The sequence below is a fragment of the Rhineura floridana genome, chromosome 3, assembly GCF_030035675.1.
Source record: "Rhineura floridana isolate rRhiFlo1 chromosome 3, rRhiFlo1.hap2, whole genome shotgun sequence".
Classification (NCBI taxonomy): Eukaryota; Metazoa; Chordata; class Lepidosauria; order Squamata; family Rhineuridae; genus Rhineura; species Rhineura floridana.
The window spans coordinates 70,366,104-70,390,152 of record NC_084482.1 but is presented as its reverse complement, the minus strand read 5'-3'; the positions used below and the strand labels follow the sequence as shown (position 1 = coordinate 70,390,152).

General features: G+C 43.4%; 1 protein-coding gene and 1 pseudogene across 1 annotated transcript; both read left to right on the top strand.

Annotated features, from left to right (window-relative positions):
- Positions 1 to 1,468: 1,468 nt before the first annotated feature.
- LOC133382173 (cytochrome P450 2B4-like) lies at positions 1,469 to 23,805 on the top strand. The gene is made up of 9 exons (XM_061621844.1): positions 1,469 to 1,702; positions 3,588 to 3,750; positions 4,534 to 4,683; positions 6,833 to 6,993; positions 8,908 to 9,084; positions 9,925 to 10,066; positions 11,382 to 11,569; positions 21,203 to 21,344; positions 23,329 to 23,805. The coding sequence occupies exons 1-9, from the start codon at positions 1,520 to 1,522 to the stop codon at positions 23,514 to 23,516; spliced, it is 1,494 nt and encodes a 497-aa protein (XP_061477828.1). The 5' UTR covers positions 1,469 to 1,519; the 3' UTR covers positions 23,517 to 23,805.
- LOC133382633 (U5 spliceosomal RNA) lies at positions 18,904 to 18,947 on the top strand (annotated as a pseudogene).
- Positions 23,806 to 24,049: the final 244 nt, after the last annotated feature.

Sequence of the window (24,049 nt, the reverse complement as noted above, 5' to 3'; positions counted from 1 at the left end):
CAGAGCCCCATCTTCATCTCTGTGTGCCCACTTCTGGTCTGGTGGGACTCAGTTCCCTCCCTTCCAGGCAGCCACTCAGCAATGCCACTGGCTTCAGAAGATCCCAGCCAAGGCAGATTTCACATTTGGGTTGAAGGGAAAAGACCCCTTCATTCAGGGTTTTCAGCTCCAATCTGGGAAGTGTTGTGACTTGGTGGTAGAGCATCTGATCTGCATGCAGAAGATCCCAGGTTCAATTTGTGACATCTCCATGTAGGCCTGGGAGAATCCCTTGCCTGAAGCCCTGCAGAGCCACTGCCAGTCAGTGAAGACAATACTGAGCAAGATGAACTAGAGATCTGAGTCAGTATAAGGCAGCTGAGCTCCCTATGTTGCTATTTTCCCTGGCTCACCCGCTTGCTCATCTCCTGAGCCCAGGGGAATCCCAGCACCACCAGTTGAGGACTCCCTGTATTGTTCTTTGGTTCCCTTGAGGATTCTGAGTGTGTGACGGGGGGGGCATATGCACCAACACAGAACATCCTATCTGCCCTTTCCTAGGAAAAGGTGATCTGATAGTGACAAAAAGGAAGATTATGTGTGGGCCCAAGGTGGGACACTGATTGGTCATCAAATGCCTTCCAAGTTCATCACCTCTTCTGTGCTACTTGAGCCCTTACTTTTTCAGTAAGGGGTAAGGCTGAAAGTTTAGGGCTATATTGGCTGGGCAGGAAAATAAGAACAAATCTAGGATTTTCTTTTTTTTCTCCTTTGAAGCTGAGGGAAGAAAGGAAAAGAGTAGATTGAAAAGAGGAGTTTATTTTGGTTAGGACCTGGGCGGGTAATGTATCTGGGGGAAATCAAACTAGGTTATTGAGTAGGATTTTAATTCGGGACAATAACCTAATTTAAGTTGACTTTATTTAGAGGTGATTTGGAGGTAATGAATGGAGATAATTAACTGAAGAAGAGCTGAATGCTTCCTAGGAAAGGGCCTATGGGCCCATGCCCAAAATCTTTTAAGTACCTAGCATTGCCCCCTTCCAGAGGGGTGACAATTGGAGTACCAGCATAAACTGCTGAAATCTGTTGCTTGCCACAGAGGCCCTTTGGGTCTCTGAAGTTAGAGCCAAACTGAACAGCACCTCTCAGACAATGGACCTGATCTTTCTTTTAAAGAGGTTGAACTTCATCCTCTGGCCCAGATGAACCCCCACATCTCCTGTGTCTTGTCTTGATTTGAGCTTCAGTTTATTGGCTTGCATCAGCTTCACCCCCAGCCCTGTCTCCTGAGCAGAATAGCTGGAAAGGAATTAGTTTTCGATAAGGCCACACTCTGAAAAAGCTCTGTAAGTATAGACAAAAGCTCCCTGCTGGGAATGCACCTAAGGAAGATCTAAATAGGTGAGAGGCAGCTGCAAATTCTTAAGCTACTGGTATAAAAGGACAACACTTCTGGGTCAGAAGCACACTATTGCTTCACAAGGAAGGCAAACTGGTCTTCATACACACACCCTGGAGTTTGGATGTAAAGACAAAGATGGTGACGGTTGCAGCTGGGGTAGGAGTTCTGCTCCTGGTTTTCATTCTCTCCGTGTTGTTCCACACAACCTTAAAAATGTACCAGAAGCGAGGCCAGCTACCTCCAGGACCCACACCCTGGTTCTTTCTGGGGAACATTCTGCAGAAAGATGTCCTGCCTCTTGGCCACAGCTATGAAAAGGTAAGGTAACATCTTGCAGCCTTTTCTCATCATTACTCTCTCTTTGCCCCTGGATTTTTCCATTGTTTACAAGCAAAAGAAAAGAAAGAACAAAGAAAAAACAGTACATTAAAAGTAATCAGAAAGTCCTCAACTGGCTTTTCGGAATTTGGGATATAACATACACAGTGAAATCTACAAACTAGTTTAAAATTTGGGAGAGTAGACAAAGGATTATACTCTTACACAGGCAAAAATGGAGATTAGTTTTCAAGTATTGAGATTACAAAGTGTAGGAAAATATGCAGCCTTATGCCTTATTGAGAACACTTTAACATGAATACAAAAATTCATATTCATTACGGTATTTGTTGTAGTGAATGACAGTTTAATCTTTATTCTGTTGTTCACATGTGATTTGCTTTGTAAAATATGGCAGATGTCCATTCTCTGTACTTTCTGGAAATAATTGAGGATATTTTTGTTTCAGTAAGCTTTTCCAATAAGCTGGAGGAAAAGGACTTAGATGTTCATTCTGTATTGTTTTTAAATTTATCTTCAGTTATTTTTCACATTTTTCTTTAAAAAAACTATTTTCAGCAGTTTTTATGATATGTTTGTAAATTGCCTTGACACACACATAAAGGGACACCTATACATTAATAAATAAACTGTTTTAACCAATTAAATAAATAAAGATCAGGAAGTTCTTCTCCAGACAAAGGGATCTGTGAGTCTAGTACTTTTGTAAAGTCTATAATTTAAGGGACAAAAACTAATGAATAATTAAATGTGTAATGTGAATTCTTTCTGTCTCCACTTACCTTCTTTCAATTCTAATTACACTGCAATAAATGCCTTGCCCTTGGTTCTGTTTTTAAGAGTCGCTCCACAGTTCAATGAGCATTCATGGGTCAGTTCATGTTAATTGCTTGGCTTTGATTTAACACACTTTTATTCACACAACTATAGGAGTTAAAATTACTGTGTGCACACAGTTGCTTGGTGGTTTAACTGTTTCTCCCTGCTTTGCCCAAAATGTATAATTCATGCAACCCAAGTATCCCATGAATGGGTGCATGCAAGAAATGGCAGTCCCAGGGTTGGGGAAGAGGGAGATTAATGGGGGTTGTAGTACAAAACATCTGAAGGGCACCACCAGGCAGCAGAGAATTGAAACCCAGGGCAGTATCCATTTTGGTATCTGATGAAATAAGATTTTCACAGTAAGGCTTGCTTGTTTCACACTCACTTTCCCCGGCATAATTTCCATTGGTGTCTTTCAGGTAAGAGTTCCAGCTCCAGCAAAGTTTAACTTGCTTGTGTCCATGCAATCTTGTGCTTCTGCTAATCTTGATCACTTATTCTTTATTAATAAAACTAGACTGGTAGTTTTATTATTTATTTATTTATTTATTTATTACAATTATATCCCACCTTTCCTCCAAGGAGCGCAAGGTGGTAAACACGGTTCTCCCCCAATCTCTATTTTATCCTCACAACAACCATGTGAGGTAGAGAGGCTGTGACTGGCCCAAGGTCACCCAGCAACCTTCATGGCGGAGTGGGGATTTGAACGCTGATCTCCCAGGTCCTAGTCCAGCACTCTGACCACTATACCATGCTGGCAGAGACAAAATTCTTATACAATCCTTTAAACAGTCTTTGAGTAGGAAAAGCCCATCTGATTGTGCAAACAAAACAAACTGCTAAAGGTTAAGATGCAGTTCATATTAATGTTTTGGGGCTTAATAGATTAGATGGCTGTAAGTCCTACTGGCTGCAGCTCATTTCCATGTAAGTATACCAAAGTCATAATGCTATGCTATTACAGTTCCTTAGGGAATGCCACAATGATAGATCTTGCTACCCAATAAATCATACTTCTGTTCGTGTTTTCTATCAGCTCGTTAAGAAGTATGGCCCCATATTCACTGTCTGGATGGGACCAAATCCCATGGTTGTGCTCTGTGGATACGAGGTGGTCAAAGATGCTTTGGTGGATCATTCGGAGGAGTTTGGTGGGCGACCTGATCTTCCCACCAATGACCGAATAACCAAGGGTCTGGGTGAGTGAGCACGTGTCATTTTCCTAATCTGGTATATTTTTACCATCCTTTTGATTTACAATAAGGCCCCCAGTTTCAAGGGTGTGAGAGAATAAACAATCAATTCAACATTCCTGAGTGATAGTTCCCCCCCCTCTCGTGTGTGTGTGTACACACACACACACGTATATACACATGATACGAAGTACAATGATATTAATATAATCATATAGCATACAAATATGTATACTAATACAATAAATGGCAAAACAGAGATTAGAATTCATGCAAAAGAGGCCAACCTAACCAATGTTAAATCAGAGTTCCCAGTCCCTTCCCTATAGATGTGCTGTGTTAATCATGAATTTTGCAGCCACCAACAATTTTTCAATGAGAGTGTTACGTTTATCTGTACCAGACTTCTTTAAACCACAAATGGATCAAATCTCAATGGGTCCTTGTCACTTAATAATTCATCATCATTTGATGTTACTCCCCCCCAAAAAATATTTAACAAATATCCATTCCTGCCATATATTTTGAAAACTAGCACCCACTGTTTGACATTCCAGCAATTGGATTGTGGAGTACCATACAGTCCTAAAGCAATTAAGACTAAGCAATTAACACCATTTATATTTAAATGACATAAACTGAGATAAAAATAATTAAAAAGCAGCATTGCAACTATGAAAGGCCACCAATTAACATGTAAGGTTATGCACAAGCACAAACCCCTAACTGGAAAACTGCTGCAGAGATTTTCAGAACTGACCTAATTTTTTTTCTAATGTGTCTTTTCAGGAATCATCAGCAGAGATGATAATAAATGGAGGGAACTGCGCAGGTTCACGCTCTCCACCCTGCGGGATTTTGGGATGGGAAAGAAAACAATGTCCGAAAAGGTGCAAGAAGAGGCTCGCTTCCTGATGGAGCAGTTTGCAGCCACAAAAGGTGCTCTTGAGTCTGGCAGATCTCAAAGAAACACAGGGCCAAACTACATTCTACATTTCTCATACTTTTGAGAAAGAGTGCTCTAACCCGACCACTTTTTTTTTAAGCAGAAGCAAGCATGTGGGCCCCCTATCTGCAAACAGTACCTTAGGAGGCAAATAACAGTAGTTATGGGTGCAATGTTCATCAGGAAACCAATGTGAGACCCTAATTGTGGCCTCACACTTCTGCTTTTTAATGAAAATAAAGGTGGCAGTGTTAAGCACTCTTGCTTAAAAAAGGTTTGGCCGACAGAATCCATATGTAGCAGGAGAAATGTCAGTCTAGTAGGAACTGAATTTAGATAGGTAGGTGAACTCAGGTATTGAGTTGAAGACTGAATCTATAAATGTGCAGGTCACACACACAAACTCTGAACCACAAACAAAACCAGCCACAGGAGATGCTGGAGGCATCCTGATTCACAGATGACTAGAAAACAGAACAATGGCCCCAAGAATGGGAGAGGATCTTGATTTATGTTTTATCAGAATCTCATATATGACCAATATTTAGGGCATGTAAAAAAACCCTCAACATCTCAGGCTAAAAATGAGAGTAGCTTTGCATATGATGGGAGGGAAGAAGAAAATGGGAATGGTCTTTGCCTCATTGTGTACTGCTGGCATGACATCTGAAGTGGAAACCTGTACATCTGTCATATGGTGTGTCTCTCAAGCTATTTCCCTGCTTCTAGAGCCCAGATGAACATTCTACAGGCAGCAGCTCCTATGGAAGCTGCAAAGCTACTCTCAGGATAGATGATGTAAGGGATGCATGCCACTGAAAGCAGCAGCCTTCATCTGGTCCCCCTCCCCCTCCCCCCAGGATCATATAGAACAGAGGTTCCACTGGTCCTCAAGCTTCATTCAGGTGGCCCCTGGCATGCCTCTGGATTGGTGGCTGAAGACAGGAGATGGCACGTCCATTGCATTATTTATTTATTTATTTTTATTTATTTATTAAACTTGTATACCGCCCCATAGCCGAAGCTCTCTGGGCGGTTCACAATAACCAAAAACAAATACAATTTAAAATACATCTTTTTTGGGAAAAAAAACAGAATTTAAAACACAATTTAAAATTAAAACAATATAGAACACATGCTAAAACGCCTGGGAGAAGAGGAAAGTCTTGACCTGGCGCCGAAAAGATAGCAGTGTTGGCGCCAGGTGCACCTCGTCAAAGGGATCATTCCATAATTTGGGGGCCACCACTGAGAAGGCCCTCTCCCTTGTTGCCAGACTCCCAGCTTCCCTCAGAGTAGGCACCCGGAGGAGGGCCTTTGATCTTGAACGTAGTGTATGGGTGGGTTCGTATCGGGAGAGGCGCTCCATCAGGTATTGTGGTCCCAAGCCGTGTAAGGCTTTTTAGGTCAATACCAGCACCTTGAATCAAGCTCGGAAACATAAAGGCAGCCAGTGCAAGCGGGCCAGAATCGGTTTTATATGTTCGGACCGTCTGGTCCCTGTTACCAATCTGTTCCCTGTTTTAAGTCCCTGAATTAAATATTCATATTGATTTTAATTGTATTTTAATTGCTTCTTTTATTTCTTATATTACTATTTGAATTCTAGGGAATACAATAAAATATATAAAATAAAATATATATGAAATAAAAAAGCAATAAAAATACAATTAAAAATCATACAGCATCTAGCACATCACATTACAGGTGCTACAACAGGCAGAAAAATCATTAAGTAGTCTGCCAAGCCGATCAGCAATTTTCAAGCGGTCCATAGGGGAGAAAAAGTTTGGGAACCACTGGGATAAAGAAACAAAACATGATGGGACATCATCGCTTTCCACATTTCCTTCCCCCTGCAAATAGCAGCCAATGAAGAGAAGAGAGGCAGAGTAACAATGGAGGACATGAGGATATATCACACTCCACTCCCCCAACCCTCCAATCCCTGATATACCACCAGGGATGGAAGGGAGGAGAATGCGGTGTTTGATTGCTACTTGCAGCAGGCACCACACACCCCTTGTGTCATCTAGTTCCAGCATCACCAGCAAACCTAGTTTTTGTTTGGGTAGAACTGCAGGTGAAGATGAGTTTAGTCAGGCTGGGCCCTGCTCACTGTGTTCTCTGGCCTCTCTACAGGGCAAGCATTTAATCCAACAAAAAATATGGCCAGCTCTGTTGCAAATGTGATCTGCTCTGTCATTCTCGGGACTCGGTTTGACGACAAAGATCCGACCTTCGTGCACTTCGTACACACCATGGACAACTTCGTGCGCTTCTTTGAGTCTTTTGGGGCAACGGTATGTGTCATTTCCTCCTTCCCCCTCCTTTTCTCCTGCATGAATCTCAACCTGGGCATTTCCTTCCACTTCAAGACAGTTAACACCAGGGATGAACAACCTCCAGCCCTCACCCTAAATTTATACAGCAGTCAGTTTAACTTCAAAAGCCCTCTGCAAGTTATCAGTTTGGATCTCTGGCAAGAGCAATCTGTCCCTGTCCCAATGGGCAAGGGAGGAGGCAGAGAGAGAGAGGGGGGCTGTGTTCACGCACTATACATTTAAAGCCCAAGAATCCTGGGAACTGTAGTTTCTCTCATAGAGCTACAGTTCCCAGCACTCTTACCAAACTACACTTCCCAGGATCTTTTTAAATGTATGATGTCTATACACATCCACTTTTGGCTCTGGCTCTCTCCACCACTGGCTTGACAAGAGCTCTTGAGAGATTATCCCTGAGAGAATGTGGTCCTTGAAAGAAAGGAAAAAGGTTGCCGACTCCCAGTTTATACTGATTCGTGCATAAAAATTGGTCATGCAATTTCCAAAAGGCAACATTATTTTGACTGAACTGTTAAAACAAACAGTTTATTTGCACAAATATATAGATACAGATATATGTTCTTTGTTTGAGAACCATCTGTTCCCTTCCTGTAATGTAGGCCTGGCCTAGAGTGACTTGCCCAAATTTGGGGGGCTGAAGCCATTCAGTGAGTTTCATGGCTGATTGGAGATTTGGTCATGGGTTAACACCATGAGTGAATCTTCCAGGAAGCTTTCACACTATATAAAGGGCCTGTGCGATGTATCTTTCCAAGGCATGTCAAACAAGTCATCTCAATGTGTTTTATTTATGGATCAATAACTGTGTACACAGGCAACCAGGTGGGGAGGCACATATTTGGTAAGTAATTACCCCTCCCCCAGCAGCCCTCTGCACAGAAGAATTCTGCCGGATCAGACCAAAGACCGGTCTTAGTCCAACATGTTGTTTTCTGCAGGGGCCAATCAGATGAGAAGCACGACATGAGTGCAATAGCATTGTCCCACTCATGAGCAACCAGGATTCAGAGGCATTGTGTTGTATCCAACTAAGTCCTGCTCATAGTAGTCCCATTGAAATTAATGAACTTAAGTTACTCTGAGTATGACAAGCACTGAATACCACCCATACTGTTTCTGATACCTCAGGTAATTGAGAGTCATTATGACTAGCACTGATTGATAGCTTTCTATCTTCCATGGATTTGTCAAATCCCTTGTACAATGGGATGTGGAGGACTGCTAGGAGAAGAGGAATCATCCATTCCATTTCCTCCTCTTCCCAGCAGCCTCCTGTGCCCCATATCTCCCTAACCCTGCAGAGAGGGCTTTCTGATGAAGCCCAAGAGAGGAGCTACTCAATGGTCAACAAAGCTGCCTGGAGTTGGCTTAGGATGCCATGCAAGGGACAATGGAAACCTGGCTGGGGTGGTGTGGGGGAATATAGGAAGTAACTGCTTTGCTGGGCATTATTTTTGCTGGTCTTTAAATATGCAACTAGCAACCTCTAGTCACTAGAGGGATAATGTATGAAAAGACCTTCCAGACAAAGCCTCCTAAGGTAAGCTTAACCATGTAGACTCAGCTGTTTTAACATGTAGACTTGCCTGTTCTAACAAGGTGTGGCACCAGCATGTGCCCTGGTGGATCAAATGCCAGGGCTTCCTTTTGGGGGTGGGGTTTAAAAGTTTTTTTAATGGACCAGTGCTTCTCCTCAAAGTGCTGGACAGCATGTCGTTGCCTGTATCTGCTCACTGCTGTACTGGTTACTCTGTCCCTTCCCCCTGCTAAGATCACAAGGGACCACCAGGGGGACACCAGAATGGTGCTGCCCAGTGACCCCTCAAGCCTGCCACCAGCCTAATTTTAACATGTCATATCTTCTCATCCAAGGTATATGCCACCCTCCCAAATATAATGTTTTACCTGCCTGGACCTCACAAAAAGGTAATGGCTGACTGTGAGAAGCTTTGTGACTTCATCCATAAGGTAGTGGAGTCCCACAAGAAGACGCTGGACCCTCAGAATCCCCGTGACTATATAGACTGCTTCCTTCTCAGATCAGTTAAGGTAGGCATGTGGAAAAATGGGGTATGTGTCATATTGTTCGTTAATTTTCCCCTGTTTTCAAGGATGAGCTTGATTTGAACTTTGGTTTTCAGAGCTGCTGTTATCACCTTCATTGTCCTTGAATTCCCTGATTCCCATTATATGTTATTTTTTGGGCTTGTTGTCCCCAATTGTTCTTTATTTAAAGGCTTCTCTCTCTCTCTCTCTCTCTCTCACTCGCACACTCACACACACATCACCATTACTACCCATGTTATTTTACACTGCTTGGTTTAACAGATTGTAGAATTCCAGTTGAGAATCATAGCTCAAGTGCTTCAGTTATTAATTTAGTAAATAATATCTATGACATAAAGGATGTGTCAGTTGCTAACACCAGGCACAAACAAGTAGCCATCTGGGTATTACATGAGAATACTACTGCTTTAATAATCTAATACGAATATTAAACAAAATTCATTTCATCAGTGATACCTGAAGTATGGGAAAACTTCTCCCATGTGGATGGGCTTCTTGGTCATTGATAAGATCTTTGTTCCCTTCTGGGAAGAAGTGCTGATTTCAGACACGGGCGGTGGGGGAACACTTCAAGGTAGCAAAAACAGTAGTTCGAATTCCTGATCCTATTTTGCTGTGCCTTACTCACTTTGTGATCTGAGCTGGCTCTGCTTCCCTGTCAAACATCCAGTGCCAGAACTACTATGACACAGCTAATTGCATAATTGTATATCAGTTCTCTTGTTTACTTATGCAAATTCTGGAATTAAGCACTGGACGTCACAAATTCTAAAACCTTCTTCTCTTCTTTTCTCTTTCCATTGATTCCACTGCTCCTAAAAGGAACAAACCTCCAATGTGGACATGTTCACTGCTGAAGACCTGGTCATGTCTGTGTTCAACCTTGCTACTGCTGGGACTGTGTCCACAAGCCAGGTCTTACTCTACAGCCTCCTGATGATGACCAGGTTCCCACAGGTTCAAGGTACACAAATTCCTGAGAACTGCAGGTGTATGGAAGGACTTTAGGCTCCATCATTACACAAAGGTCTTCAAACCAGGAGTGTAAAAAGTGTCTGGCCTGATTAAGGTTTTCATAAGGACTCTCTGCACTACACAGAACTGTAGACCAGTGTAGACCAGGCTGAGGCAGGCGCTGGATATTACTGCTTTAGAGGGCTGCTTGGATAGCTGCTTGCATTGGGGGGGGGACAAATTTGGAGTGCAAATGGATGATTATGCACTGCTGAAGTCCCACAAAGAGCCCTTGAGGGCAAGAAATATGTTATACTTGCAGTCAGTGAAAGTCATACGAAATCAAGTAGCATCAAAATAGGGGAAACTGAAGCAGCATTCTCATTTCCCTGCTATCCCATTCCATAGGATGAGGGTCAAGCCAGATGCGACTTTAAATGCATCTTGCATTTAATATGCAGATTATTAAAAATATAAATAGCACCAGGGGAGGCTGATAATTATTATTTATTTAATTAATTAATTTGTATCCTGCCCTTCCTCCCAGCAGGAGCCTGGCAAACAAAGCACTAAAAAACTTTAAAACATCATAAAAACAGATCTTAAAATACATTAAAACAAAACAGCATTAAAAACATTTATTAGGATCAGAGTAGGTATGAGGAAGGAACTTAACCCTTTCCTTCTGGAGCTGGTATTTGCTCAGGGAGGGGGGATCGCCCTTTGGTGACAGTGAGAGACTTCCTCCCACTTCAAATACCAGCTTCACTGGAGATATTTTCCTCAGGACCACAGGAGGGGAAGAAAGGGTAAAATTCCCCCACTTCATCTGCTCTGATACCAATAATTATAACTCTCCCCCCCACCAACTGCATTTCTAAGATGCTACATGTTAAATGCAAAGATACAATTAATTGTGTCTAATTTGGTCCTAAATTACTTACATGTAAAGCATACCAAAGTACAGACCAGAATGGGCCCTCTAATGATGGTTATTCTTTCTTTAGCAATTGCACATTGCATGCAGTTGTCTGTATAGATAGAAGGACCAACTCATGACATCCTCCTTGTGTGAAGGCTCTGCAATGTCAGAACTCCTGGTTGTATGGGTGTCTTGATCATGCAGAACTGCTGGTTCAGTATAACTTTCCACAGATGATAGCCTCTTACAAACTCAGGAAAATATGTCACAGCGTAAGCCACACTGAATAATGAAAAGGGTAATTGATAAAAAGCCTGATGCTAGTATCCCTGAATATGTCAAAGTACTAGTCATAGGAGTATGGCTGTGGAATTCAAGCAGTACATCCGATTTTCATTTGCAGCAAAAGTCCAGCAGGAGATTGATGATGTGGTGACTGGCAACCGTTATCCTGGCATGGAAGACCGGGTGAAGATGCCCTACACCAATGCAGTTATCCATGAGATCCTTCGTTACCAGACAGGGAGTTCTGAAAACTTCCCACGTGCAATGACTCGGCGTACAGAATTCAGGGGCTATACATTACCACAGGTGTGATGACATACAAATTATCAGGGGGTTGTGGTGAGGAGACGGAAGACTTTATTACCATAGAAATCACTCCCATCCCATGCCATAGTCCTGTGGAAAGCTAGTCAGAAAGTGCATGTCAAGATATAGCCCCTACTCCCCAGTCCAATTTTCACTTTTGTAAAACAGAACTCTGCATTCATGGAGACTTTTCACAATATCATGGAACAATTCACTTTGATTTCAAGCAAACAGTGTCAGGACACAAGAAAAGTTTATAGAAACATGAATCATCCCGTGTGTCTAGAAAATACAAAGTAAAATTTTCTAAGAGACATAGTTGGAATATTTCTGGAGCACTGGGCCACAGATCGTTAAGAGTCTGTTTTCCTCCCATTTCATCTAGGGTTGCCAATCTTTGAACTAGTTCCTTAACAGCATTAAATGATTTGCAATAATTAGCAGGTAGTAATATTTAGCTCCATGCCACAAAAAGCTCCATGTGATAATTCATGCAGGGCAAACCTCTATTAAAGGCTCAGGAGCAAACCAGGCTACTTTGGTTGTGGCAACCCTAATCTCACTTTCCCCATAGCAGACTCCTTTGGCCTGTTCATGCTTGGTACAGTGCTACAACAATGGAGCACCAACCCATGTACCTGTCAGTTTCCAGGAGACAGTGTTGTTGCACAGAGATCTTGCTGTTCCAGGATCTGGATGACTAAGTGCCAGGATTCTCCCTGCTCCTATCCAAATAAAATTAATCCCACTTTTACCCTGATGTTGAGCAATGGAAAAGTGCGCTTATGTATAGGCTTTAAATTCAGAGTGAATAATAAGAGGGTTCTCTTTGTGTGATCAGTTCAAGATCCCTGAAAAAGTAGAGTTTTTTTTCACTTGGAGAGAGCCCTCTGCATATACAAGTGTGTGTACAAAGGCTCTTTCAGACATTATAAGGCAGGGATGGGGAACCTCAGTCCCAGGGGCCAAATTTGGCCCTCTGTGCTTCTCTATCTCATCCTCAGGATTCTCCCTAAGCCACAACCTCTCCCTAGATAACACCGCTCACTGGCACTGCTCTCCCCACCTTCCTCAAGTGACATCTCCTGCTTGTCTGAATGGAGGGGCATGTGTGTATACAAGCCTCTGACTGTGTGTGTGGCTGGAATGTATTATTTATTTATTTATTTATTGTATTTATATACCACCCCATAGCTGAAGCTCTCTGAGTGGTTTACAGTATCTAAAAATATTAAAAACAAATGTAGAAATTTAAAACACATCTTTTAAAAACAATTTAAAACACAATTTAAACATTTAAAACAATTTAAAAACACATGCTAAAATGCCTGGGAGAAGAGGAAAGTCTTGACCTGGTGCCGAAAATATAACAGTGATGGCGCCAGGCGCACCTCGTCAGGCAAGTCATTCCATAATTTGGGGGCCACCACTGAGAAGGCCCTCTCCCTTGTTGGCACCCTCCCAGCTACCTTCAGAGTAGGCACCCGGAGGAGGGCCTTAGATGTTGAGCGTAGTGTACGGGTGGGTTCGTATCAGTGTTCCATCAGGTATTGTGGTTCCAAGCCGTGTAAGGCTTTATAAGTTAAGACCAGCACCTTGAATCGAGCTGGGAAACATACAGGCAGCCAATGCAAGTGGGCCAGAATCGGTTTTATATGTTCGGACCGTCTGGTCCCTGTTACCAATCTGGCCGCTGCATTTTGCACAAGCTGCAGTTTCCGAACCGTCTTCAAAGGCAGCCCCGTGTAGTTAGTTTAGTTTATTGCGGTCAAAGACCCATAGTATATACAAAGTGCAAGATAAAAAGGAAAATAGAATAAGAAAATGGTAAAACATTAAAACAGAAAACAAGGTAAAATTGCATCAAAACGAGAACTTACACTCCAGAGGGCAGGGATACCCATTTTTGTTGGGCGGCATAGATAAACTTGGCTACTTGAAGGGAGATTTCCCTATCAGAACCAGCCAGCAGGGAAGATATTATGGATTCTGGAGGCTTATATGGGTACCTTACCAAAAGAGGGGATAGAATTTTTTTCCTTAGCAGTGAGTATAGGGGGCAATTTAAAAATGAGTGCTGAAGGGTTTCAATGGGACCCATACCACAGGGACAGAGGCCTTGTTCAACGGGCAGGCCATAGAACCTCCCGCTCAGCAATGCGGAGTATAGGGAGTTGAATCTGGCCTTAGTGAAGGCTAGTCTGAATTTGGGTACTGTAAGGAAGTCTAAATAAGGGGCAAAATTTCCAGGATCCATTTTTAGGTTCAAGAAGAGGGGAGAGCATACTTTAGAGGCTCTTTCAAACGAAGATTGCAAATCAAAGTCTTTAAGCCGAAGCCGAATTTGGGCTTTTGCCAGGGTAGGTGATTGGGATACTAGGAATTCCTCAGAGAAACCTAATTGCAAAAATTTCGCAAAGAATTTTTTACTCCAGTTAGATGTAAAATCGTCATTCCAAAGGGCAGATGTAAATCCTGGCTGCGGATTGTAGGCACGGTCGGCCCAAAAATTTACGGCCATCAGCCATGCCGTGCATTCCAGAGAAGCAACACCGCACTCTAGCCTAAGAGCTGCAGAGGCGACGCATCTCGGTACACCAAGCACCCTTCGTAGGAAAAGGGAGAGGACTGCTTCCACTGAGGAGTTAAATGAATGTATCCATATAGGGGCCCCATAAAAAATTTGGGGGATGATTTTGGCTTTGAAAACCTGAATAGCAGCTGGCACATACTGCCCCCCTTTGGTGAAAAAGAAGCGTAATACACCCTTTGCTGTATTGCGGGCATTCTTGATCGCCACTCTAATATGAGTTGTCCATTTCATCGTGGAGTGGAATGTGATTCCTAAGTACCTAAAGTGGGAGACCTGTTCAATTTGGTGACCGTTAATTGACCAGGGAGAGGTTATTTTATGGTTAGAAAATACCAGGATTTTAGTTTTAGAGTAGTTGATAATAAGTCGGTTGTCAGAACAATAAAGCATGAAGGCTCGGAGCATTCGCTTGAGGCCCTCTTTGGAAAGAGAAAGCAGAGCCACATTGTCTGCGTACAAGAGCAAAGGACATCTTACCTCTGCGATTTTGGGGGAATGAAATTCCTGAGAAAGACAAAATGATCTCAGGTCATTTAAGTAGAGGTTGAATAGCAGGGGAGCTAGTATGCATCCCTGTCTCACCCCCTTGTTAGAGAGGATAGGGTCAGTTAAGCCTCCCTCTCGACCACAGCGTACACGTAGAGAGGTGCGCTGGTAAAGGCTGTAGATCAGGGTTAGAAGCCATAGATTGTTCCGTGGGATTGAGTCAAAAGCGGCTTTGAGATCCACAAAAGCCACATATAGGCCATTGCCTCTTAGCTTACTGTATTTTTCCGCCAGGTGACTCAGTACAAGGCAATGATAGAGAACCGAGCAGCCTTTCTTGAACCCGGCCTGCTCTTTGCCTAGTATGTCCTATTCCTCCATCCAGGCATCAAGCTTTGCTTTCAAGTGTGCAGCATATAATTTACCAATGACCGATAACAAGTTAATTGGCCTGTAATTAGAGGGGTCCTCTCTATCTCCCCTCTTGAATACAGGCACGACTATTGCTTCGCTCCAAGATTCTGGGACGAGGCCGGTATTATTGATTTTGGTAAATAGATTGGCTAGAATAGGCGCCCACCAGTCTGGGAATTTTATCAGCATTTCTGACGGGATATTGTCAGGGCCGGGCGCCTTATCCGCGTTCAGAGCAGCAATCAGAGCTTTTACTTCTCCCTGGGAAACAGGAGGCCATGGCGGGAGAGCCAAGGGATCGGGGGGGGGACAAAGGGACTTTGATCCACATGTCGGACTTCAGCGAACATGTCAGTGAAGTACCATTCCCAAGTCTGGGGGAGGATATTACAGGGTGCTATAAGTTCGGTGTGGTAAGCGTTAGAGATGATGGCCCAAAAGCTTTTGGTATCTTTAGATCTCAATACCCGAATTAAGGTCTCCCAGTCTTGCTGTACAGATAGCCTTTTTTTGATAGTCAGCAGAGACTTGTATTCCCTTTTGATGACATAATATTCAGGGGGAAGTTGGGCAAGATTTTGCTGACGGTAATGCGTATACATTCCTCAGCTGTAATTTTAAGGACAAGCATTCCCCATCAAACCATTTCGGATTACAGCTAAAGAATTTTTTAGTAGCAAGCTGTCTAGTAAAAAGGGCGGTGTTTAAGTTGGAGATTAAGGATGAGTATTCGTCTAGGGCTGACTGGGGGTTATTGACTTTCCTTAAGCTTTCCCGAATGGCCATTGCCAGAGGGGAAAAAAGGAAATTTTCAGACCTAAGGGCCAGCTGTGTCGACCATCTTGTCCTTCTGCCCTTAAAATGCTTGCTGCTAAGAGTGGAGTTATGGAAGTTCGCTAGCCTGGAGTTCTTGGGGCAGATGATGAGTGGTAGGTGGTCACTGTTTTGTCTATTACCTACCTTGAAGGCAGAGATCAAATTAAGTAGTTGGGGGGCAATCATTGCATAATCGATAACACTGCTTCCGCGAGAGAAAATATAGGTGTATTCCGCACTGGCGCCTAGATGTTCTAGGCCATTTAGAATGATCAGGTTATGATTACCTGCCAAGCGAGCTAGGCATATTCCCCCATAGTTAATTTTGTAATCCTTCGAATACCTGTTAGAATTAGGGATAACGTGGTCACAATTTTCACCCCCCCCATAACCTTGATGAAAAAAGAGCATTATTATTTGGTCCAATCCTCGCATTAAAGTCCCCCATGATGAGCAGATGTGCTCTGGGATACTCAACCACCAAGTCTAGCAAGTAATTATCAAGCTCCTCCCAAATCGAGACAGTGTTGGAATGTATCTGATTGCGAGGTAGGTAGACATTAATACACAAGACCGAAAGGGCATTAATTTCTAGGCACACTGCCGTGGCCGTTGAGTTCAAGGGTTGGAGATCTCTAACTTGGATGGCCAGTTCAGAGGAAATCAAGATTGCCAGACCCCCTTCTGGTCTACCTCTCCTGTCTGCTGCAAGCGTGGCTGGCAGATGTCTGGAGGAAAAGCCATCTAGAAAGAGATTACAGGTTGCCCAGGTCTCTTGGAGAAATATTACATCAAAGTTGTTGAGGTAAGAGGTCAACTCAGGGTCGCTTTGTTTACTGTTCCAGCCAGCTATGTTCCAAGAGAGGAAATGCAAAACAGCGGGGGGTGAGAGTCAGTTGGGGGCCAAAATTCTATTTAAGACTCCCGTGTCATCCTGAAAGACTGCTCCGTTCATACGCCGGCTAGGATTAATAGATCTGGAGACCGTTGCTTCTAGAGAGGATGGTCTTGGCCTGCTAGGTGTTCTTGATTCCTCCGCAAATTTGGTGATGGAAAAAGCTGCTATGGCATCATTTGAAGGAACGGGCAAGGATATCAGTGACTCACAACCGTCCACGGCTCTGAGTCATTGGATTAGAAGATGCATCTTAGATACCAACGCCGATCTCTTGGAAGCTGGGAGCTGGACGTAGAGCTCTGTGAGTTGAATCTCCTCTGGTTCTAGTTCCTGTAGGAGAGCAGGCATCAAGAGTGGCACGACTGGGGGACAGAATTGTGGCTTCAAAGGATCAGGGGCCTGGTGAACAGAGTGCATGAAGTTGTTGGTTCTTGGAGGATCTTCAAAGTCGGCCATGCTACCGGTCAAGCTGCGTAGATGAGATCTGACTAACGGTATTGGAGGTGCGGCGTTAGTATAGTATCTTTGTACGGATATACCCATTCCTTTTAGGCCGTCCCTTGTGCTAAGAATTTGGTTGGCTTCCCTACTGGAGTAACAAGTAATAATCAGGCGCCAATCCCACATGTTGTTGGAAATGTTGGTCATTGTTCTGATGAAATTTGTTCGCCATGGGGCATGTGTCACCTGACAAAGACAGTTGTCCAAGAACGGAATACTCGGAAATAGGGGGCGCCGTCCCCTGACGTTATGTTTGTAACAGATGACCAGCTTGTCCGATTGTAGTATCAGGTTCCACCTTAATGAGTATCTTTCAGATGGCTCAGACCTTTGTTCTGAGTGGTCCCACAGAATAGACTCAAGTTCTGCCCTGTCCTTAGGCGAGATAAAGCTCTTGGAATCTGACTGAGGCTCCATCAACAGCAGTGAGGATTTTCTCCGGGTATCCTGGCAGTGGGCATTTGATGAATCCTTCTTCATTGGAGCGTCCAGTTGTTTGAACAGAGGTTTAAAGTTCATCTTATTAGAATTATTAGGTTTGCTGTTCTTAATATTTTTTTATTTTTTGGATTGGTTGATGTTTAAAGCAGAAGTAGATTTTTTCTTCTTCTTTCTGCCTCTGTTTTTGCCCGTGTCAGGAATGCCACTATAGGGCGGTTCAGAGCTGTAGATAGGGTTTTCTATAGCTGTTCTTCCACCTCTTGAGGGCGCTAATACTTCCACCAGCATGGTAAGTAGATTGTTTGTTTCTGAAATATATGCCTTAACTAGCTTCATTTCCGCAAGCAGGAGGGGCTGCCAGCCTTGTGGGGGGTCTAAAGAAAGGGCTCCGTCTTTTTCCCTTTCACTCTCAGCTAAGGAAATTGGTTGTCCCATAAGAGGGCAATAAGAGTCAATGGTAAGGAGTTCTGAAGGTGGCTCGTCAGTTATTGCGCTCGGGGAGAAGTTTAAACCTACATCCTGCAGTTCCTCTGCGAGGCTTTTAGCAGCTGGAAAGGTCGTGTGAAGTTTAGCAGAGAGGGGATGTGCTACCATCCATTCATTTTCCGACCATGTATTCGTGGAGTTAGATAAAAATTTCTGTGATGTCGAGGGGAGTGGGTCCTTAATGGGGAAAAAGTATTCTGTAATCTTGTTCTGGACACTATTTAGCACGGCCGTTTCTTCCACAGTTAGACCCATCTCCTGGTAATTGCTTCTAGTCATTACCATCTTAACTCCGTGCCCCTTGCCCTGTTTGCTGAGTGAATCAGTGGGGGCCGGCACTGGAGTTTAATTTCGCTGCTGTAATCGGCTAGGCATTTATTTCGAAAGCCTTCATAATTTTTAATCACAAGATTGTAAGTCCTCTGGCAAACAGCAGAGATAGCAGGCGGATCCCCATAAGATTAATGGTGGATCCTCCTGTGCTTGAGCGTCCGTGAACGAGCTTGGAGCTGTCTAAAGTTAGGGAGGATGGAATGCAGAATTGTGCCAAAGTTCACCCCACAGTCTCTCCCTTCCCTACTTCTTATATCTTAAACGTCGTCTGCTCATAACAATTCTTTGGTAATAGCTTTGAGTTTCTCGTTATGAGAGCTGAAGTAAAAGCGTCTTACCAGAAGTCCAGCCGGAAACCGTTTCTCTTCAGATCGTATAAATCTTTCGCCTTTTACTAAAGATTTCCGTGGCAGCCCCATGTAAAGTGCATTGCAGTAAACAAACTTGGAGGTTACCAGAGCATGGACAACTGAAGCCAGGTTATCCCTGTCCAGATAGGGACGTAGTTGGTCCACCAACCAAAGTTGGTAGAAGGCACTCCGTGCCACCGAGGCTACCTGAGCCTCAAGTGACAGAGATGGTTCTAGGAGAACCCCCAACCTACGAACCTGCTCCTTCAGAGGGAGTGCAACCCCATCCAGGACAGGTTGGACATCCACCATCCGGTCAGAAGAAGCACCCACTAGCAGCATCTCAGTCTTGTCTGGATTGAGCCTCAGTTTATTAGCCCTCATTCAGTCCATTGTTGCGGCCAGGCACTGGTTCAGCACATTGACAGCCTCACCTGAAGAAGATGAAAAGGAGAAATAGAGCTGCGTGTCATCAGCATACTGATGGCAATGCACTCCAAAGCTCTGGATGACCGCACCCAACGGTTTCATGTAGATGTTGAACAGCATGGGGGACAGAACTGACCCCTGTGGAACCCCATACTGGAGAGTCCAGGGTGCCGAGCAATGTTCCCCAAGCACCACCTTCTGGAGCCGACCTGCCAAGTAGGAGCGGAACCACTGCCATGCAGTCCCTCCCGCTCCCAACTCAGCCAGTCTTCCCAGAAGGATACCATGGTTGATGGTATCGAAAGCTGCTGAGAGATCAAGAAGAATCAACAGAGTCACGCTCCCCCTGTCTCTCTCCCGACAAAGGTCATCATACAGGGCAACCAAGGCTGTTTCCATGCCAAAACCAGGCCTGAAACCTGACTGAAATGGATCCAGATAATTGGTCGCATCCAAGAGTGTCTGGAGCTGGCCTGCCACCACTCATTCAAGGACTTTGCCCAGGAATGGAACATTTGCCACAGGCCTATAGTTATTAAAATTTTCTGGGTCCAAGGAGGGTTTCTTCAGGAGTGGTCTCACTACTGCCTCTTTCAGGCAGCCAGGGACCACCCCCTCTCACAGAGAAGCATTAATCACTTCCCTGGCTCAGCCGGCTGTTCCATCCCTGCTAGCTTTTATTAGCCAAGAAGGGCAAGGATCCAGCACAGAAGTGGTTGCACAAACCTGTCCAAGCACCTTGTCAACATCCTCAAGCTGCACCAACCATGTCATGGCCTGCACCCCCACGAGGGTCAGGTACATGCTTCGAACCCAATCACCCCACCTTGGGCAATTGATCCAGAACCCAATTTCCCCTTGCCAAGGTTGTGCAAACTAACACCAACCCTGCAAGGTAGATGATAGGCTGCCACCACCCCTTCAACTGGTTCTCACTCTGAGTTAGAGGAAACCCAGAACCCAGACATAGGTAAACCAAGGATTCCTAAAGACAAGAGCCAAACAGGCACTCCTTGTCCAGAAGCCTCTGGTAAACCCAAAATACATTCTTGGTAGTTTGTGGTCAGTGGTCAAGGTGCTGGATTCAGAACCAAATTGTTCTCACTCACTGACCACACAAAGATAATAGTAAGTAGTTTTATTAATAAAATATAAGTGCATAATTAATAGCAGCAAAACAATTCTTCAAAAACCCACATCCAACCAGGGATTTAGGTAAGACATACAAGAGAGTTCAGACACAACAGAAAAATAACAAACTAACTGACCTATTCTACTTACTGAAGAGGTAGTTTTGCAAGTCCCTCTCCTAAGAGAGACATTAATAGGGTAGTAAAGGCAGTGGAACCCCACATGGATAACCACCTGTCCAGATGGAATCCAGGGCAACAAAGACTATGGGTCTCATCCCCTATACTTAAGGAAAAAAACCCAGCAACAGTTCACAATGATCACCCATTAGGGGGCTTTCCAATGGAGTAATTTTCCCAAAGCGTCTTGACTTTTCGTTCCTTTGCAGCCCCCCCTCCCTTCCTGATCTCAGTCTTCTCAGGCCTACTGTCACATCCATTACTCCACCCACTTTTGCATCCAGCAGCTGACCCCACATATCCCTAGCATACATCTCCCCAAAGATTGCTCATGAGGGACTATGGCCCTCTATCTGAAAAAGTTTTCCCACCCGTTATAATGTCTAAATGAAGGTCAGATGTACATGATTACACACACACAGAGAGATAGATAGATAAAAAGGGCTATATCTCTGAAGGTGCTTTTCCTGTGTACCTCTCTCAAAGGGTAGCTGTTCGTTAGATATTCAGCATACGGATGAACTAAATACTGTATTTCGTGCAGCTTAAACACTCTTTCTCTTTCTCTCCCTAAAGTTCACCGCTGTTTCCCCACTACTTTTATCTGTTCTCTCTGACCCACTCTACTGGGAGACTCCTGACAAGTTTAATCCAGGCCATTTCCTGAATGAGAAGGGCGAGTTCAGAAAGAGAGATGCCTATCTTCCTTTTTCAGCAGGTAACTGTCTAGGTGATCCTAGTTTACATAAGATGCTCTGCTTTGTGAATAACAATGGGAACATAGGAAGCTGCCTTGTACTGAATGAGACCCTTGCTTCATCTAGTTAACTAAGTATTGTCTATGCACCAACTAGCATCAGACAAGTCTTTCACAGTCCTACCTGGAGATGCCAGATATTGAACCTGGGACCTTCAACATGTGCTGTGCCACTGACATGCGGCATTTACTCTGAGGAAGCAAGGCCAGGTAGATGTGATCTTTTTCTTTGGCAAACAATAGCCATATTCTTTATGAGTTAGAAAAAGAAAACAAAAGTCTTACACGAGGCTGTATGAAGGTTTGTAAGAAAACAAATGCATACATAACCTAGTGCTAGCCACCACAAATAGCTAAATCCACACTAGCAGTAGTCTCTGAAATTGCTATCCTTTGTTCACTCGTTTTTATGGGGAATAAACGTTGCTCTCCAAACGGTCATATTCCAGTGTTTTCTGTGGATTCATCCCATAGTGCAAGTATAAGGCTCACAGCTGTGTGGGCAAGGCCAGTCAGATGGCACCCTGCCATTAGACTGTGTGTCCGTTCCAGCAAAAAGATAACATTATTACCCTGGTGACCATGGTTGAAACCTTTGTATGTTACAATGGTTTGAGCCCATTGAAATAATGGTCTGACCCCATTGAAAAATGCCTCCCATGATATTCCTGTAAAGTTGAAAGGGTAGCTGAAAGGCACAAGTTTAATGGCATGCATTCCTCATGTAGAGTGTATATATCACTACAATTTTCATGTGAGGAGTCATTTGTGCCCCATGTAAAAACCTTACTATTTCCCTGCCCTAAATGTTGCCACAGCAGAAAGATGGCATCTAGCCTTATCTCTTACATGAATGCTTTTTAAATGGTTTTTTTTTCATGAGTGGGCATTTAAAAAAACAAACATCATACCTATAAAGCACATTTAAACCAGCTAATTATGAATACTGGTGTTTTAAGTGAGTGGCATCTCTGAAGGCATTTTCTCCTTAATATCATCACTTGCAATGTTTATCCTGTTTTAATGGCTGAATTAATGAATATAAAAAGTACAAAATTCTCTTGCCAGTCAGCTGTTAGATACTGTCAGTTTATAACTGCTATTGTGTGCCTGCTGTCAGATTCTGTCCAATTATGATTGCTGCATTTCTGACATGATAAATATTATCTACTGAATGTTAGATGTCAAATCTTACCAAATACTATTATGCTTTATAGTGGTTATGTTTGCATATAACAGTAAACCATGGTTTACCATTACAAGGATGAGCAGCAGTGAGCCTTACACACTCCTGTTTTCCCGTCCCCTCGTGAAGCTGTGCAGAGATCAGAAGGTTCTGCTTCCATTTTCTATCAGCTGAAACTAACCATTAAGTCCAAACCCTAAACTGTTGTTAATCTTAATTATGGTTTGTCAAAACATGTTAGCTTCATAAACCCCAGTATGAAGCCATTGCAATAAACCACTGTTAAGATTAACTACAGTTTGTCCAGGTTTGGACAAGCTATGGTTAAGCTTTCATTTGCTTCTTCAAAACCATACCAGAGGTTAATGGGGGAGAGCATGAGAATCCAAGGCTTGTTGAGGCTCATCCTCATAACGGCAAGGTAAATCATTGTTTAGTGTTATGCTCATATGACATGTCAGATGTTGTCAAATACTTGTATTTTACATCAGCTGATAAATTTGCCAAACATTACTATATCAGATACTGACAACTGCATATCACATAGTGGATGCTTCTAGACAGGGGCTTAATAATGCAAATGGGTCGTTGAGGTGTCACAAACAGATGCAGTGCTGAATATTTGCAGATCCAAATATTCACCATCAAAATCCACAGAGGACTATTTTGAGGAGAATTGTGTGAGATAAGTTTGTTTCATCTCTAGACAGTGTGCAGATCTCATGTGAATACTTATTGCATTCTCCTTTTCATTCCCAGGGAAGCGGGCCTGCCCTGGGGAGGCCCTGGCTCGAATGGAGCTCTTCCTATTCTTCAGCACTCTGCTCCAGAACTTCACCTTCCAAGAGGCTGGAGTTTCTGATGAGAGGCATGTACATTCTGTCTGGAAAGAGTTCAGGAAGACAGGGGTATATCCTTCAATAAAAGCCATTAAGCGTGAAATCTGATCTTGGGATAACAATTAAACACTGTGGAGAATGTTGAGGGTAGTCAAAGCCACAAGAACAGAGATCTTGCAGATTCCTTCCTTCCCCAGCTCCTCATCTTCATCAATTTGTCAATGGCACTTCAACAATCACCCAAACGTACCACGTGGTTAAGCACTGAAATTGAATTAATGATTTGAAATTCCACAAATGGCTTCACAAAACGTCACTCCTTTGGACCCCTTGCCCATTTGTCTGTGTGATATTAAAAATATAGCATTATACGTGATTTAAATAAAGATGATTGCATGTAGCAGATCTAGAATCATCAGCTCACAAAAGATTGCTGTTTTTATGGGAAAGCATTGTTTTAAATCTTTGAAAGCTCCTCTCACCCTTAGCAAGATCTTAATCATACTTCCCATTCATGCCAATCCCAAAGAAGTTTAATTTGCTCAGCTTTCAGAACCTTTTTTCTGTTTAGCTAGTATGATTTGAGAGCCAATGTGGCATAGTGGTTAAGGTGTTGGACTACAACCTGGGAGACCACGATT